Source organism: Panthera tigris, chromosome F3 (assembly GCF_018350195.1).
Source record: "Panthera tigris isolate Pti1 chromosome F3, P.tigris_Pti1_mat1.1, whole genome shotgun sequence".
Lineage (NCBI taxonomy): Eukaryota > Metazoa > Chordata > Mammalia > Carnivora > Felidae > Panthera > Panthera tigris.
Window position 1 is genome coordinate 23804827 of NC_056678.1, and position 18934 is coordinate 23823760.

Here is an 18934-nt window from a genome sequence, read left to right on the forward strand (position 1 = left end):
ATTGTCGAATTCAAGTGTACCTTTTCCACAGCTTAGAAGAGAATGTGGAGACTCCCCCAACCCCCCCCCAAAAAAAAAACTTAAACTTCCCTAGTCAGATAATCCTACTTAGAGTACGCATAAACACACCTGTCTGTACTTTCCTGCATACCTGTATTTCCTTTAGTTTTTCTGGTTTTATAATATGTCCATCTTCCCTTCCTTCTTTGTTGGATTAACTCTACTTTTAAATCTGAGCTCAAGTGTCAGTTTCCAAAGGAAACCCTCAACTCTATTCTTTCCTATTCCCTGTAACCTTTCCTAGCAACATAAAACATGTCACAGTTAGAGTTTTCCATTTATTTTGTGTGATTATTTGGAAATGTTTTCCCCAACTGGACTAAAAGATCCATAAGGGCAAATCTGGTGTCTCTTTTTGCCTCGTTTTACCCCCAGTACCTTGCACAGTGCCCATCACACAGAGGACCCTCAGGACTTGCTTGCTGGCTAAGCACAGAGATTGAGGATGAGGCAGCATGGGGCATCAGTGCTGTGGAAGCACTTTCTTGTAGGAACCCCAAATAGGATGCTTCTAGTGGCTTCATTGTATATTCATTACAAGAGGTTTAACCTACTCTTAGCCTTCCAGTGGATTTTAAAATGGTCTTATAATTCATAGACCTACAATAATGAAATACAAGTTTTGTAAATAATCTGAGTTCGTGTCTTTATGAAAATATTTAACCACATTAGTACCCTCAAATCATCCAGAATTTTGTATTATTGGCATTGTCATGGCTTACTGCATGGGAATTTCACTTTTCAAAAGAATATTATCTTAAAATATAGTTATGATCAGTGCTGTTTAAAATTTACTCTATTTCATATGTTCTCATGTGCAAGCTTTCCTGAATTGAGATATTTAATAAATTTTAGACCTACAGTGTAAATCTATGTACACTTAAATAATAGTATTGTTTAGTGTATTCGTTGGCATATTTACTAATCCCCATCGAAGACTTGTCGGTTACTAGAGTCACTCTTCAGTTTGGAAGAATGTTTATTTTGTAATGGCACATTTTGCAAAATGAATATGCAGAAAACATGTGATTACATGATTAAAGGCAGTCTTTTACTCTTCAGTGTTAATGTTCACTGCTCTGCATTAACATGTTTTTCTTTCTTTTTTATTTCTTCATTTTATTGCAACAACCAGTAGGCTGTTAAAAGTGTGATAGTAAATATTTTGAGTAGGAAAGTAGCATGAAGCTTGTTTCTTTCATGTACAGATCCCGAAATGGAAAATGAAGAACAACCATCCTCTGAAAATGATTCTCAGAGTGCTGAACAGATTACATCAAGTTCTCAGGAGGTTGATTTGGTTGATCAAGGGTCTCCTGAGGAAAGTTCTCTAAAGTCTCAACCAGAATCATTATCTCCAGCAGATACGGACAATGCTGCAAGTGTTTCTCCTTCTGAACAGATTTCTCACCCCATGGAAAACCGTGAGACTACAAGTCTTGATGGTGAATGTACAGATTTAGATAACCAGCTTCAAGAACAATCAGAAACTGAGGAAGATTCCAATCCTAATGTTAGCTGGGGTAAAAAGGTCCAGCCTATAGACTCCATATTAGCAGACTGGAATGAAGATATAGAAGCATTTGAAATGATGGAGAAAGATGAACTATGACTCACTAAAGAATCTGGTGGTAGGTATTTAAAAAGAAAAGCCAAACTGTGGTTAACAGACACCCGAATACTAAGCAGGCTCTCTAATGGGAGTCTTTAAGTATGGTGATGAGCAACCACGTTCTGACTGAGATAGTTAACATAGGAATCTGGAGCATGCCGTGTTAGAACTGACCTTGCTTAAAACCGTCCCATCAAAAATGGAAACTCCCAACCCTCCCCCTCTCCCCACCCTGACCCCATGACAGCGTCGCGTGCCACCCTGCAGCACCTCAGGCCAGGAAAAGATTGCTGGCCTTCCTAGGAACCAGATTTCTGCAGTCTTGTCAGATAGACAAGAAACAAATTCGGTTGATAGTGGAGAGGAGAATAGGAATTTGTAGAGCTTTCTAATTAAAGGAAGTTCGGCTTTCTTGGTTTTGGGGTTAGAGACTCTTTGGGGAAAATACAGATGAGTACTGCGGGCATTCTGGTTATGTTGCCTTCACAAAAACACTCAGAGTGACCTAAGTGATTGTGAAGCAGATGCGTTCATGGTGAAAGCAGCCTTTGCTCATCACTTTCACTTGCTTCATTGTGTAACAAATGATCAAGAGGACTTGATTTTTTTTCTCTCCTCACAATGTCCTTTTCATTTAAACCAAAGGTGAAGCCAGTGTACTTTTTCTCAGTGAGTTCTCTGCATAAAGGCTAATCTTTGGGACCAGGATAAAAGGTCATATATTGTGGAAATTGGTTACTTAATGCTTCTGAAAAATGGAACAAGGGGGAAACTGTAATGTTGTGATAATGAACTTGCCATTGGGCCTTCCATAGGGAAAGCTGTGACTGACCTGAAATGGCACTTAAAGTTCTGTCCTTGTAGGGCAAATTATAAATCTTTTCCAGTTCATCGCTCTTAGAGGTGATTACCTCTAGCCATCAGCCTTACTCCATCCCATGTTTAGTATGCAATTTGAGCCACAAGGGCCACATCGCCAGTAGCTGAGTACATTTTGTTCCATTTTTCTATCTTAGGGAGCCATAATAAAACTGTGGTAGTAATCTGAAAATCCTAGGGAAACTACTATTTTTCTTCTTTGAAACTATGGTTTCTAAAGTTGCACCTAAGGAGTCTGTCACATTTTCTGTTGAATCATGTTTTTAAGATGTTTCATTTTTGTTTTGTTTTAACAAATATTCCTTCTGATATGGACTTGAAAATTAGTCTATGGTAACCTGTGTAAAAAACTTACACAGTAGCAACTAACAAATAGCCATATAGCTTAATGAGAATTTTTTTCTTTTCTTTTTTTTTTTTTTTTTTTTTTTTTTTTTTTTTTTTTTGGTGGCAGTCTGGTGCTAGCCACATTTAATTTTTTTAAAATTGTTGTTGATATCCTATAGACAGCCCTGTAGTTGAAATCATGGTTTTATTCATTTTATTTATTTTTTAAAACTTACCTAAATCAGTCTAAAGGAGTATTTGTGAGACTTAATTTTCTTTCTCTTTACCATGACATGACCTAATAGTCTTTTCTGAAAACAGTTTTGAGGTACTAATGAACTTAAACTGTATATGGAGCTGTTAAGAGAACAGCAGTGCTGTACTGTAGTTATGTATATTCATGTACAGTGTGTCTTAGATCCCAGGTAGACATATTCTTTTGTAAGGGGATGAATAGCTGCTTTCAAAAATTCCGGCTAAATGTAACTGGGTCAATGAGTAATAAAACTAATAGAGAAGACACTTTGGGGGGGGGGAGAGGGGTGGGGAAGAGTAGTATTATAAGACCATTATTGGCCCTTAATTAAACCTGACACTAAAGTGGATATTTTAGTCTTTCTGCATGTGAAATTTGGTGTAAGAAGATAGAACTATAATACATACAGTATATGGAAGGATAGATATAGTGCTTTGTTCATCTTAATTGCAAAGCTGCCAAAATAGCTGAAGCTTAATTATTTGACTTGCCTTGATTTGTAGGACTGGGGCTTTGAGAAAAGGAGATGTTCCTCTAAGACTTTGATTACAGAAGCCTTATATACATTGGTTTGATTTTGTATTTGTAGCTCAGAGTCATTGTTGTCTAAATCCAACTTTCTAAGTTAGCAAAACAACGTAAAAAAATTTTTTTTCCCACGAAGATCTCATGGTAACAAGAACCAGCTTACTCTCCCTTCCTTTGGCCATTAGGGGGAGTTGTTGCCATTCATTGATATCTAGAAGCAAATTGTTCACTTTTTTAGAAAAGTGAATCCTTAAAAAAAAAAAAAAAAGAAAAAAATTTAAGAAATTATACTTTATACCCAGAAAGAATCATATTTGATTTTTCCCTAGTTAAGGTATAATGTTCAGCTTCAAAACTCCCAGCATTATCATTATTCATTATTATTATTATTATTATTATTATTCAGTGTACTGCCATGAAGTTGTTTTTGAGTTCATTAAAAAATTCCAACAGCATTAGGTTTTCGTTTTTTTTTTAATGTTTTGTTTTTTAAATACCTTTGATAGACGTTTTATTTACTTCCTAAATATTCGGGGGATTCTATGAGACCCTGAATTTTAGAAACATCTGGTCTACCTCAGTTAAATGTTGACTGCATAGAAATAGAGATGAAGTGATCGCCACAGCCATAAAATTGTTTGAATAAGAAGGATTTATACAATGTTTACAAACCTGGAATCAAGTAAGGAATTTATCTGAAAGTGAAAAGTTAGATATTAGAGCAAGTGTTTAATTCAGGTATTTTCAAGTTTTAAAACTTAACTTGTTTACCTACTAAAAATAGCTATAGTTTTTCTGCTTATGAAAGTCCATTGAAATGATAATACCCTAATTTGCAATAATTTTCCCATAAAGTTTTAGGTATGAAAGAATTGTAATTTACTGGATATGTTTAGGATGGGATATTTTGTTGGCAGGTTTTTTTTTTTTTAACATGTAATAGGCTTCCAACAAGAATACAGTTGTTTCAAGAACAAATTATTTTTTGACATTATACTTTTCCCTTTTTCTTCACAGTATTAGTAAAATGATAAATTGTGCACTCTCTGGTTTTAGTTTCTAATATGCTTATGCTTTTGAGAATTTTTTAAAAATTCAAATTATCATCATAGCCCTTTTTACAATAAAACCAGCATTTGTTCTCTCACCAGACCCCATGTCAGATTCATTATAAAGGAAGCTCAGCATAAGTAATTCAAATCGTGCTTATAATTTTGGAGGTGGGGGGGCTGATTTAGTAACTATTCCAACCGGTCGTTTTATGCACAAGGCTTCAGTCAGAACATAGAAAAAAAAAAACATTCTGTGAATGAAATATTGTATGTTCAGATTTTATAAAAGACATTTTTAAAAGCCCAATTTACAGCCGTATATTTTCTTATGATGTAATTTATGAAAAAGATGTCTGTACTAACAGGTGCTGTAACACTACTGTTGTTGGATTTTATTGTTTGGTGATAAATGTATACAATATTTCTAAGGGAAACTATGTACTGTGATGTAAAAGTCTGGGCAAAATGTATATAATCCTTGTATATAATTGTGTATTTGATTATAATTACTGATTGTAAAGATTTAATAAAATATGTAAATATTCTGGTCTAGTTTTAATTTGGATTTTTAGCATCACTTTGCCTATCTTAAAAAAATTTTTTTAATGTTTTATTTTTGAGAGAGAGAGTGAGCGAGCAAACAGATGAGGGGCAGAGAGAAAGGGAGATACAGAATCCGAAGTAGGCTCCATTCTCTGAGCTGTTAGCACAGAGTCTGACGCAGGGCTCGAACCCACAAGCCGTGAGATCCTGACCTGAGCCGAAGTCGGACGCTTAACCAACCGAGCCACCCAGGTGTTCCATGCCTATCTTTATACTTTGGTATCTTTTTAAAAATTTTTTTCATCTGTCTACCCTTTAATTTTCACTTTACCCCTGGGGGAGTGAATCTGGGAACAGGTTAAGGTATAGAAACAAACATTGAAGAGCTCCACAACTCAAATAGTGCCAAGGACCCTCAGAGCAGAGTTAGAGGTAGTAATTCACAGTGTCAATACTGGTTACATGTTTATGTTTTGAGTTTACTTATATTGAATAAAGTCAGTTCTTTTGACATTGTCATTTAAAGTAACCCCGAGCCTCTCCTGTTAATTCCAGTGAGGCCATTTCCTTTTAGCAGCCCCTTTCAAATATGGTGATACTGTGCTCTTCATCTGTACTGTTCCTGGAGTTTCTGAGCACAGACATCTTGAAAGACCTAATAATAGTCACTAGTATCAAAGGGTAATTGCTTTCTTTAAAGACGACCAAGTTGAGACTTGAAGTTCTAAGCATCTTACTCAAAGTTCCGCATTTGGTGACTGGGCAATGGGATGGGAGCCCTGGTCTGTTTCCTGTGCCCATGGTCCTTTCTGTGTACCTTCTCCCTTTCTCTGTCTTTACTCCTTCTCCCACCCCATTCCAGTTTCTGCCCCATTCCAGTTTCTGCTCCCCTTTTGCTCAGCCACTACCTTCCCACCTGACCACTTTCTCCTCATTGGGGATTGAAGTGTAGAAATGGTAGCATCCATTCTCAGGTTCTTTGGACATTAAATCTCATCTCAGCCTGCCTCCATTCCCCTAGGACATTGCACCACTATTTCAGGAATAGTTTAAAGGATCCAACAGCATCTCTTGGAAGATTTCAACAGGGAGGTTGCCTTTCTTTCCTGGGTAAAGCAAACTTAAGAGTTCTTTCTACTAAGGGGAGCTAAGTAATGTAAGGGTTGAGAATGGTACGTGTCAGCATCGACCTGCTAGTCAAGTTTCTAATTTCCAAAGCCTTGCTCTTGATTGACTCTAATAAGCCTGCTGGTCTGTAGTGTTCCTCTTCAGTGAAGTAGTAAATGGGAGGCCAGTGATGACCCTTGGGGATCCTCTTAATTCATAAAAGACTTCACTCATCATTCCAGATGACAGAGAAATGCTTAAGTCAGTGGCAAGATGAAGTATAATGCTAAATGAAGAAAAATCTAGAACTGTATGTAAAGTATTAACTCTCTTGTATATGTGGAGACTCTTTATTCAACAAAGACTTAGCACCTCCTGTGTGCTAGACATTATCTGGGGCCTGGGAATGTGAACAACGCATAGTAAAGAAGATAGGAAATAAAATAGTTAAATAAATATGAAAATGAGTTTATGAAGCAAAAGAACTTCCAGTGAGAGGATAGTGATGGAAATCAGCACGGTGTAGAATTCTCTTTTAAAGAAACAAAATATCAACTACGGTTATCTATGGATTATGGGCAATTTCTGTTTCCTTATCTATAACTATCTCTGTTTTACTAAGTTTCCAAAACAAGCATTATGACTTTAAAAATAAAAACAGTCTAGGTCAGTTAAAGGATGAAAGGGAGAAAGAAAAATATCACACCAGAACCCCTACCATCCTGTGGTTCTGCACAGTTCAAGTCCCTGACGTGCTAGACAGCTCTCACGGACAGAAGCCGTGAAGGAGAGCAGAATACGCCACCCCAAAATACGCCACTTTGGCAAATTGATTATGGTGAATTAAAGTTACTTAAGAAACAGCCAATGCAAAAAGCGGACACTCTGACCTTCCTTTGTCCCCCTGAAAAGAGGAAATCAATCTCGCATGGGAAAGGTACCCTCCCTGAGCCAGGAGGATGGAAAGCATCCTCATCACCAGAGATAGGGAAGTTAGGGCTAAGAGGGTTGTCTGAATAAACCTTGTTACTTGCTACACCGGATCCAAACCCTTTTGTCATGCCAATTCTTTACATTTGTATTACTTCCTTCCCTAAAAGGTATAAAAAGCTGCTTGCTCTGGTCATTTCTTTGAGTCTCATATTTTTATGGGCTCCCATACATACAAAATTAAACTTGATTTTCTCTTGTTAATCTGTCTTATGTCAATTTAATTATTAGACCAGCCAAAGAACCTAAAAGGGATGAAGGGAAAAGCTTTTCTCCTCTACAGCAGCATATAGCTGGGATTCAAGAGTTTCTCAGGAAGAGTATGTGGATGGAATAGGAAAACGAAGGGGATCTAAAACAGCCCTGAGATTGCTGGCATTTAAGGCATAGGAGGAAGGGCTTGTATAAGACGGAATGAGAAAGGGCAGGTGGAGAGGGAGGAGGAAAATGAGGACAGAACAGTGTTACAAAAACCAGAAGGAAAGATTATTTCAGGGAAGAAAGCTGGCAAATAATCTAGCCCAAAGAGCCGGTGCGAGCAAACTCGCTACATAAGAATGTAGGTTCAGTGTGGCTCTATCATCTAATGTTTGAGAAAAGCCAGAAAAGTAGGTGAAATTCCACCTTAAACATTGTTCAGGTTGAAATAGATGTGACAACAAAGTCCTCCAGTTTGCAGCCGCTGAGCTGGCAGATCCTGAACCTCCAAATGTCTAGGCTCCTCCATTTTCAAGGCACCATTCACCAGTCTCCTGTTCTAGATTTTATTATGTGCCCCAGAGGCCTCCTCAACTCTTGAGATTTTCTGGCTTAGTATCCCAAATGGTGATTATGCGGCTTTCCAAATGGAGATTACTGGTTTAATCAGGCAGGTCAATGGGGGAAAAAGTCTCACCCATTCACCTTCCTACAATTCTAATGTCAATCATTGACACCTTCTTTGACCTGAGGCAATGAAAGTTCCCCTCCTGAACCCCATTCAGATTTCCACTCCATCAACTGGTATGGCCAGACTGCTGACAGCTTGACCCCAACTTCCTTCTAGGGTTTCCCTGACTCCCACCCAGGATACATCTATCTGTAAGCCTCTGCTCAGCCCTACAGTGATTCCTTTAAATTCCCGCAATAATCTAAGAGGGCTAGTCCAGTCGGCTCTCCATTCATAGGCAGTATGATGACTAATGCCTTCTTCATAGACCAGATAATAAAAAGAGCTGCCACTTTTTGAATCCTCACGAGGCATAAACAAACACTGAGCACGCTATATTAGTGAGTCCTTACCCTTATAACAACCTTATGACATGTCTATAATTTCATAGGTCAAGAAAAATAAGATTCAGCAAAGTTGAGTGGCTTGCCAACAGGCACAAAGCCAGTTAGATGGATCTGGGATTTGAGTCTCGATTAATCAAAAATTTTTTTATCTTTATTTATTTTTGAGAGAGAGCGAGAGCACAAGCAGGGGTGGGGCAGAGAGAGAGGGAGACACGGGATCTGAAGCAGTCCAAGCTGTCAGCATGGAGCCTGATACAGGGCTCAAACTCACAAACTCTGAGATCATGACCTGAGCCTAAGTCAGACACTGAACCAACTGAGCCACCCAGGTGCCCTGAGTCTAGATTAATCTAAATCAGATTACTACGCAGGGTGCCTTTCCTAACTATGCACAGTGATCCATTTGAACCAAGGGTTATTATGGCTGCTAAACAAGGTCGAATCAGAGATCCTTATAAACAGTGTTCTACTGCTAACCAGCTAGCCACAGAAGGGATCTGGGAATTGAAGGTACTTTGCATTTACCAAAGGGGTAGGAACAGGAGAAAGGACTGCTTTCATATTCAAGCTTATGGCCTCTGAGACAAAAGATATTTACCTTATTGGAAACCCTTCAAAAGACAAGGGAGGTAGGTCTCCCTCTTTCCAAGGCAACCACCGGTTTCTCAGATCTTTGGCTGAAATATATTATCATCTCCAGCCAGAATGGCCAGACTTAGGAGACATCTATAAGCCATACAAGAGTGGGTTTACCAGCTCATCAGGGGACTGGGAGCCCCTGGAGAAAACAGAAAAGTTTCTCCTACTCATCTTTTCCTCACCTATACCAGTACCTGGCTCTTGGAAGGCACTTACTGAACATTTCTGGAGTAAACTGAATGAAATACCTGGTTGTGAACAAATGGACAGACGAAAGAGCTATGATTTGCAACCACTGAGAAGTGTAAAAAAAAAAAAAAGAAGTGACGTACCAGCTTTGAAGACAGTTGTATGAAGAAATCCCAAACTATTTTTGTTGCTGTTGGAAGTAGACATTGTAGGGAACACAACTCATGTAGTGAGCTCAGTGATTTAGAGCCAAAAGAACTCTGTTTCTATACATCATGGATTCTCCTCATTGGACAGAAAACAGAAACCAGAGGTGGGAAGTGACCTGACCAAGGTCACACATACCCAGGACTGATTAAGTCTTCAGGTTCTGGTGCAACTGTTTTCAAAGTCATTCTCCGTGCTTCACAGCCTCGGTACCTTCATTCCTTTGCGAGTTAACATTCAGCCAGTGAGATAATTACTAACTTCAGAGCTGCCTCTGAGGTGCCTTTGGAAAACTCCAGGGCTCCACTGAACACAGTTGAAAAACTACTGACTTAGATAATTTATTGCTCGTTATTTAAACTTTGAGCACGTTTAAGCAAAAACGTCTTTTAATTCCCAGAAAACTGGCTATTCTCATTGCCAGCATTTATTCTTCTCTTCCTTTCCTGATGAATAAACCAATTAATGAAAGAATACGCTGTGTACTTTCTTTTGTCCTGTTATTCATCTGAATTAATGTGTGTGGGCAAAGCTCAAAGATACAGATCTTTTTGCCTGGTGGGCCCTCTTGTGGGTCTTAAACCCAAGGGTTCCCAAGCTTTCTTTGTGGTGATGGCAGAAATGGTTCTCTTTAGACACAAACCATTGAACTGAAATTTCTAAATTTGAAATTCTGGGTAAGATACAGAACCACAAGGATAAACAACCTGTTTGTATTTGTATTGGTAAAGCAATAATGGAGAATTCCAGTCTCATGAACGTCTGGAGAGGTCTCATGATTAGCCAGTATTTCTAAACCTCTGTAAAATTCTCTAATAGCTGATAGTAATAATGGTCACATAGTGGATGTTTACCATATGCATAGCACTTATAAAGCTATATGAAACAGGCATCATTATCGTTCCCATTTTATGGAAGAGAAAACTGAAGCCTAGCAGTTGGGGTTTTAACTCAAACAGACTTTGGCTAAATAGAGCAGGGTGGTGGGGAGAATTCTTTGGAGGGTTCTAGTTGTGGCAACAAGGGGGATCTGAGGGAGGTAAGATTTTCTCAATGTGGGAAATCTGAAGACTGAGCCAGACTGCTGAGATTAGAATCCTAGCTTTACCCCTTACTCTGTGTGACCTTGACCCGGATCTCTCAGTTTCCTCATCTATAAAGCAATATTATTAGAACCTATTGTTCACTATTGCGTAAAGTGCTATGTAAATATGCATTTAAGTCTCCTCCTGTCTGCAACTGCCCTCCCTTCCTCTCCCCAGAGATTGCTGTCCTTGAGCTTCAACTATAAATTCCAACTATATTAATCAATTTTGTGTTATTATTAGTAGGAGTTTTGGCCATGTGATGTGTCCTTGGACTTCTGATGGGTCCAGGTGGAGATGTGGGGAGAATACCCAACGGAAGAAACAGATCTAATCCCTCATTCTCTCAAAAGACAGCAGAAAAGATCCTTTGGAACAATAGAAGCTTTCAAAAGCCGTATTTGGGGAAGAAACAAAGGAGTGGCCTGGATTATTTTTATAGGTTTTGTGCAACAGGAGACCAGAGTAATAAATTAAATCTCACAATGAAACAAAGTACATACAATTGAGCAGGGCACGTCCTGGGGACTTTGGCTTTTGTTACTACCCCAAGAACTCCCAGGGGCAGGACAGCCATAAGGGGAATGCTCACTAGCTCTCCAACGCAGTCCCTGAAGCTGCCTCTGAATAACACTGGCAGAAATGATCCCGGAACAGCCCTGGAAGCTGTTACACGAAAAGACCTCCACCACCCAGAATGGGTGCTGGTCTCTGCACAGACACAGAGAAAGAGCCCCTAATTGTCAAAGAGCTGTACTGGAACAGTGATGGAAAGGATTTAAGAAAGAAAGGAAAGGAAGGAAAGGGAAGGAAGGAAGGAAGGAAAGGGAAGGAAGGAAGGAAGGAAGGAAGGAAGGAAGGAAGGGAGACAGGAAGGAAGAAAGGAAGGAAGAAAGAAAAAGAAAGAAAGAAAAAAGTCAAGAAAAAGGCAATTATTCTGATAAAGTACCGACTTTACAAGGACAAAAACCACAAAGCCACTTTCCTGGGAATTCTCACATCACATCTTTCACAGTGTGAAAAAAGCACATTGCACAGCACATCTGCCTGGAAAAAGTAGGGGAAAATATCTCCCTCATGTAGCCTTGGGCCACACAGAGATTTATAGATTCAAGCTGGGACGTCATTTTTCTTTGGTTCTAGAGGGTTGCATCTTTTTAGTTGTTCCCCACCCCCCCCCACACACACACAAATTTTCCCTGTCACATATAAAAAACAAAATTCCTTCCTGAAGCCTCTCATTCCCACTACTTGCATTGGAAGTGTCAGATCTTTAATGCAAACCTACTTCCTTGCCCTATGACCTTGGCAAGCTACCTAACTTCTCTGAGACTTGGTTTTCTCCCCCATTGAATATTGGTTTTGTCTACCCAACAGGCTTTCCTCCATTTACTCTGTTAAGTGGGCCCCACCATGGGATTGACACTCTAGAAATAAAAGCGATCAGATACAATCTTGCTTTGGTAGCCTGTCTGGCAGCCAAGGGGCAAGGTCATAGCTTAAATTCTGTGAGTTGGGACTTTGAATTTGAGGCAGGATCACCTGGAATCTGTTCACAAGAGAGTGGGGTCAGCCACTACCTTCAGTCTCCAGAGACACAATGACAACATTTGGGGCCAGGGACACTGACAGGTCTATCTATGTCGTGTGTGTGTGTGTGTGTGTGTGTGTGTGTGCTGTGAGGGACTTATTTGTTTCCCACCCCTCATGTTTCTGTGGGGTAGGCCCTCTCTCAGGTAACACCCTGGCTTGCCTCTCCATACATTTGTTACCAGATTGGTGAACTAGAAGCCAATTTGTCTGCGGAAAACATTCTTCCTCGTCTACTTTCTACTGCGTAGTAAAAGGAATCAGTACTAGAATCAGTACTACTGCGTAGTAAAAGGGAAACCTGGGTGTTCCTGCTAAGCCAGTTATTGGGCAGGTCAGTCTGCCTAAATCTGTAATGAGGTATTAGCACTCCTATATTAGTCCACAAATTTATCACTTTTTTAAAACTTAAGTTTATTTCAGAAGGAAATTTTATATGAGCATCTTTAATGGAAAAAAAATTATTTGTAACTTTAAGCATGGGATAATCTTTAAATATGTGATTATTAAAAAATAATCATATTTGTGTAACACTTAAAATCATCTTCACATCAGTAGTATATGACTTTTACTTTGAAAAATGCTTTTATTATGCTTTACTTGCCTCAGTTGTTGTTGTTGTTCTTTTTAATGATAATAGCTGTTCTTGTCCCAAGGTAAGAAATGATCAGTTGCATTGAAATGAGCCTTAAACGATATTTATACAGCTATATCATTTAGTAGGTTTCCATGACAATTATGCAAATTTTACTTTCTCTTTATTACTCTAGCTTTCTAGTAAGTATTGAAATCAGGTAGTGTGAGTCCTCCAGCTTTGTTATTGTTGAGATTATCTGAGCTATTCTAGGTCCTTTGCATTTCCCCATAAGTTTTAGAATAACTTGTCAATTATTTCAAAATTCTTAGAAGAATCATGGAAAGCAAATGAGATAATGCATAGAGAAACACTTTTGAAAGAATAGCATGATATTTAAGTTATATTTATTGTCATTAATGCAACAAAAAGAATCACTCCAGGGGCATGCACCTGTATTTCTACTAAAAGTTAAGAAAAATTCTGAGTCATTTAATTTTCATAGGCTTGCAGATGAGAAAGATAGTTCTTTATCCTCTTCCAAAGTATTCTAACTAAGCTTGTAATTATATGCAGTTTCATATTCAACTGATATTAATTAAATGACAATCATGTATATATTGGCACACAAATATGCCTTATCTTATTCAGTTTATTTCTCATAAAAATAGTGCCCTCCAATGTATCAACATGTGACAATAACTCAAAATTTTTCACACTTAGATTCCACTCTTAAAATTTTATCCTAAGGAAATCATCAGAGACAGCACCCAAATTACGTGCAAAATACTTTTTGGAGCCTTATTCATAATAATGAAAAATTGGGAACAACTCAAATAAACACACCTGAAGGATTTGTCATATAAATTGTGATGCAGAAACATAATTCAATACTATTTAGTTGTTAAAAACATTTTCAGAGATTGTTTTATCACATGAGAAAATATACATAATGTATAAGAATAAGATTATTGGTTAAGCATCACGGTTATTATTTTGTTGAAAAATATGAATTAGAAAAAAGCTATAAGGGAATACACCAAAATGTTAATAATGATTATTTCTGGAGTGATACTATTAGAGATGTCTCTTTCTTCGCAGACTTTGCTGGGTTCTAAATTGTTCACAATGAATATGTAATTTTTGCTTTCAGTTTTCCCATTGGATGCCAGAACACACTCTGAATTGGATTAATCTTCAACTCAGCAAATACTCTTCTCATTGGCCCGTGCACACTCATTATTTACTAATATGTTTATTATAATTAGTACTCATAAACCCAATGATCAATATATAAACTAGGATTCAAACAAAAGTTAACATCTAGATATGGATCCTCTCTTAATCCCATTTGCCATTTTTCTCTACCCAAAAGAACCACCTTCTCAAATCTCATCATCCCATTGTTTTCTTTTTTAAAAAGTTGTATCTAATTGGTACATAGCCCTAGAAAGCATGTGGTTTTTTATTATTATTATTATTATTGTGGCTTTAATTCTTTTAAGAGGGTAGCGTGCATATGTTACCTTCTAGAAATTTTTTCACTTAATATTGTATTGTTAAGATTCATCCACTGGAGCTCATTTATTTTGATTTTGATGACTATTCAATATTCCATTTTGTGAAGATATTATTGTTTATTCTGTAGGCTATTTCCAGACGTTCTTGTATGTGTCTTCCCAGTGCCCCTTTGGAACAATTTCTCTTGGATATAAACCTAGGAGTAGAAAAGCTTATCATAGGGTATGTGAAAGTCTACCTTTCAAAGATAATGTCAGGGTGTTTTTCCAAAGTGGTTGCATCAGTCAATATAAATTCGCACCAGCAGTGTATTAAGAGGTCCTCCTACCGATCTGTATTCTTACCAGCATTTGGTACTGTTGATGTATTGCTTTTATATTTTGGAAAAGAAGAATGTTTCTAAAAACAAGAACAAAACCAAAACTGCCTTGCTCTCCTTTCCCCCAAATTCTGGGAAAGATTTGGGGCACAGGGGGTGGTATATAAAACGATTCCTCCACTAACAGCTTTTCAAAACCTTCTAGTTCTAGAAACCCTGCCCTAGCAATGAAGTGGAAACAGTGCGGGGGTTGTGAGAAGGTAGAGAAACTGCAAAATTTTGTGTCATGGGGACTCTTTCCAACAGATGATGAAATTATTCTGCAGGTCTGAATTAGAAACCTCTCTCCTACTCTCCACCTCTCTCTCTCCTTCTCTCCCTCTCTCCCTCTCCTGAGATACAAACACTGGATCATTTTTTATTCTCTGTAATATGTTCCCAAGACATTCGCTTTGCAACCCTCCTTGCAAATATCAGAGAACTGACCTGCTTATCAAATGTTTTCCTTTTCTTGACTGCAGAGTGAGAACCCACCCGTTATGCTAAGTGGGGCAACGGCTTCCCTGCACAAGCACTGTAAAGAAAAAGAAACTCAGCACTGAGTTTGAAGGCCTATTCCAATAGTGCACACTGCCTGCCTCTCCTTTCAAATCTGAGCCCTAGTTTCTATCACTTTGCAGTAGCCTGGGAAGTGATACAGAGCGCCAGATGGACATGAGGATGTGTGATGTGCCCATCGATTCTGAGAAAGGTAGGCAGCCTATTTTCAAATACACACACACACACACACACACACACACACACACAAACAGGATAAGCTTGAGGGCCAAACTGCTTTGCAGCCTGGGATGATCACTCAGCCCAGAGGGTGACTCCTGGAGGTGGAGCTCCAGGGCAATTTCACAAGGTAAATCAGCCAGCCATGAGACCGATTTTCCCAGTTCAGTTTAGCAAGGTGCTCTCAGTGCTCTAGGGAAAGTAGGGGAGTCAGGGAGGCAGTTAACATGCCACCTTATTTTAGATAGAAATAGAGTAGCTTCAAAATAGTCTATTTAACATATTTCATTCCACAATTAATTTGCTTATGAAAAAGTTTCCTCTATTTTAAAGAAGGTTTAGAAATCATTGCTAGTGTTTAGACCTTGAGGTCTAAAGGAAACAGAGATATAGATTTGAAATTCACTTTGGAGCAGCAGAATTGCATGGAATGAGGTTAGATGTAGATTCCATGTTGCAGAAGGCAGGTCCATGTGATTTCAAAACCAACCAAGCACAAAACAAGGCTGGAACATTCCGATAAACATTAAGGAGGGAAACCCAAGACTCTTACTCCAATATGAGGAAGATTAATGAGGGGGAGGAAACAGTACCAATTTTACTCACCATTGTTATTTTCGTGCCTGGTACAGTGCCTGAAAAATATCGGTGTTGAAAATATTTGATAGAGGAAGAAAAAGAAAGATGGAGGCAAGCATATCATGTGGGCAGGGCCAAGGTCTCTTTACAAAATAGTTGTAAGACTTTTCTAAAAAATAAACATGCACAAACACACATGAACACACACACACACACACACACACACACACACACAAAGAACCTTTTAGTTTTTCACCAGAGGGCACAATGAAGAAAGATCCAGAATAATAGCAAACATTTACTTCCTCTAGAGAAAAAAGCCCAACAACATATCTGTGACACATCCCATTTTAAACAGCATTGGTTCTTTGAAACTTCTAGGAAAAATTGGTGGTGAAGTGAACCTCTAAGAGTTGAATGAGCTCGCCTGCTATCTAGAGCTGTCAATGGAGAAATTACATTTTTAAGAGCAAGTGCCAAAAATGATTTGGGCTTAGCAGTAATTGATTCTAAGCCATTCGATCTGGAGGTAGAGAAGTAAAAGCTCTACACTTGGTCCCTGACCATCATCTGAAATCACCAGTGCATAGGAGGGCATTCTCCTTTCTGTTCACAACAGCAGGAACGGCTGAGTAGGTGGAATGCAGGCATTTTTTTTTTTTTGCAAGGATCAAAAAGAAGCCATAAGTCAGCACATATTTTAAGCAAAGGACATAAAACATTGCTCTATTTGGCATCCTCTTTGACAAAAAAAGAAAACTGTGTATATTTTCAAGAAACCATGCTTAACTGACTGTAACTCTGAGGCAGTAGAAGATGCTGGTTCATTATAAGGACCAGTTACTGAGCTATTTTGAGGATAAGCAACAAAATCCAAAACTGGGTCTCAATCCACAGAATGAAAGGTTGAGGCAAGCTCAACATAGGGACAAGACCCGGTCTTATTTGCACTCGTGAGAGAATCCCGCACGAGTTGACAGAGGCTGTGAAGGCTCCATGGGCCTGGAATTGGGCAGAGTGGCTCTGCAAATTTCAGGTTGGCCCTCACCAGGAAGGGAATAAGCACAGCATTGAGGCCATGTGTTTAGTAAACCGGTAGGGCAATAGTTTGAAGGGAATAAACTATATTCGCAGTGCTTTCCAGTGGGTTTAAATTGATAAGTTGCACTGGACCCTACCAGTCAGAGCAAACCACAAACACGCCTTCAGGGAAAAAAACCTTTATTAGATTATTACAAATTTTTGAGGTTTTAAAATAAATTAAACTAGATGAGAAGACATGACCAAAATCCAATCCGAGAGAAGTGGTCTGCAAAACTGAAGATATTTGTGCTGAGGTAAAGACGCTGAAAAAAGAGAGGTGTCAGTCTGGATTTGAGCTCCTGTGGTCACACTCAGCCAGTTCATGCCTGGTTGATTATGTCCCCAAATCTTACCTCATTCATGGTTGTATCTGCCAAACCCTGGGCCTTCCACAAAGATGTGAGTCTTTTGGATGCAGCAGTAGGTTTATATAAGATTTGAAGCCAATAAATTCTAAAGTTGACCCCTTCCAGATTCTATTAATACATGGTCTCGGCAGCTTAGCCAAAGTCTGTGTTCTTGCTAGTTCCCCGGCCTTGACAAGCCAGGAACATGTGGGTATGGCTTGCATCCACCCAAACATGGAACAGATATAACTCCTCATTCACTATTTATGAGTCCCTAGTCTGTGCCAGGCACTTTGTCGGTCCTGGGGGACAACGATGAGTAAAGTAAAGTTCCAACCTCCTTGAAGCACCCCTTCTAGTTTTAGTCAACAATTCACTGATGGAGATTAGAGAAGAGCAGTGCATTTCTTGAGGGACCAGGCATAGTTTTAAAACACCCAGAGATCAGGTTTTTAAAAAGTCACTAGGAAGATTAGACCTCTTTCCGCATCTTTTCTTCACCATTCAATCCACTAGTTCAGTTGTGGATGCAAGCCCCAGCACAGCTATAACAAGGGTAAAGAGGAAGGGGACATTATTTACCTGACCCCAAATCTTCATCTTAAGAGCCATAAGTAGAGAATTTACTATTTTTTTTTTTGAGGGGGGAGAGATAGAGAGTGAAAGCAAGAGCGAGAGAGAGAATCCCAAGCAGGCTCCATGGTGTCAGCGCAGAGCCTGGTCCATCTCCGGAACCGTGAGATCGTGACCTGAGCTGAGAGTCAGATGCTCAACCGACTGAGCCACCTGGGCGCTCCAGAGATGAATTCATCATAATACAATGCTGACACCAACTGCAGTGATAAAATTTCCCCCAGAGAGTCCCCATTCTCAGATTCTCCTTATCCATAGATTTTCTGTGGAAGAAGGATTTAAGCTGTAGAAGTTGCAAATAAGCAAGGCATTTCCCAGGGAGAGTTTAGATTAGAATGGTGCTAAAGATGTGCCTTAAGAACACTGGGACTTCTCAATGGGCAGGGCATGAGAAGTCTGGATCAGAGCAGCAGTCTCCAGAGAACCAGGAGATAAAGCAGCAAGAGGCTGTGTTTCAGAGAAAAGTTTCCAGCTAGGGTTAGTGTCTAACCATGTACGTGGAATCGAGAGGCTTTGGCTAGTAGAAGTTCATTCACGACAGGAAAGAATAGTTTCAGTCAACAGTTGGAGGAAAAACCTGGATGCCATGGGTTGAGGGGGAAAATGGTGGTAAGGCAGCAAGGGCCCTTGAGAGTAGACTCCACGAAGAATAATTGCACTCACCTCCTAACTGGCTTCTTTGCCTCTACTCCCTCCTGCACACCACTTGCTCCTAAGGGAACACTCTCAGGCTTAAAATCCTTTGATAGCACCATTATCACC

At 39.1% G+C, this 18934-nt stretch overlaps 1 protein-coding gene across 5 annotated transcripts in view; it reads left to right on the forward strand.

Annotated features, from left to right (window-relative positions):
* Positions 1-5258, forward strand: part of EDEM3 (ER degradation enhancing alpha-mannosidase like protein 3) — a 68147-nt gene extending 62889 nt beyond the window's left edge. For all 5 annotated transcript variants that reach the window (XM_042977044.1, XM_042977045.1, XM_042977046.1 and 2 more), the window contains one exon: positions 1269-5258. In XM_042977044.1, the coding sequence (XP_042832978.1) occupies positions 1269-1672 (404 nt within the window). In that variant the 3' untranslated portion in view covers positions 1673-5258. The remainder of the gene's footprint in view (positions 1-1268) is intronic.
* The last annotated feature ends 13676 nt before the right edge of the window (positions 5259-18934 follow it).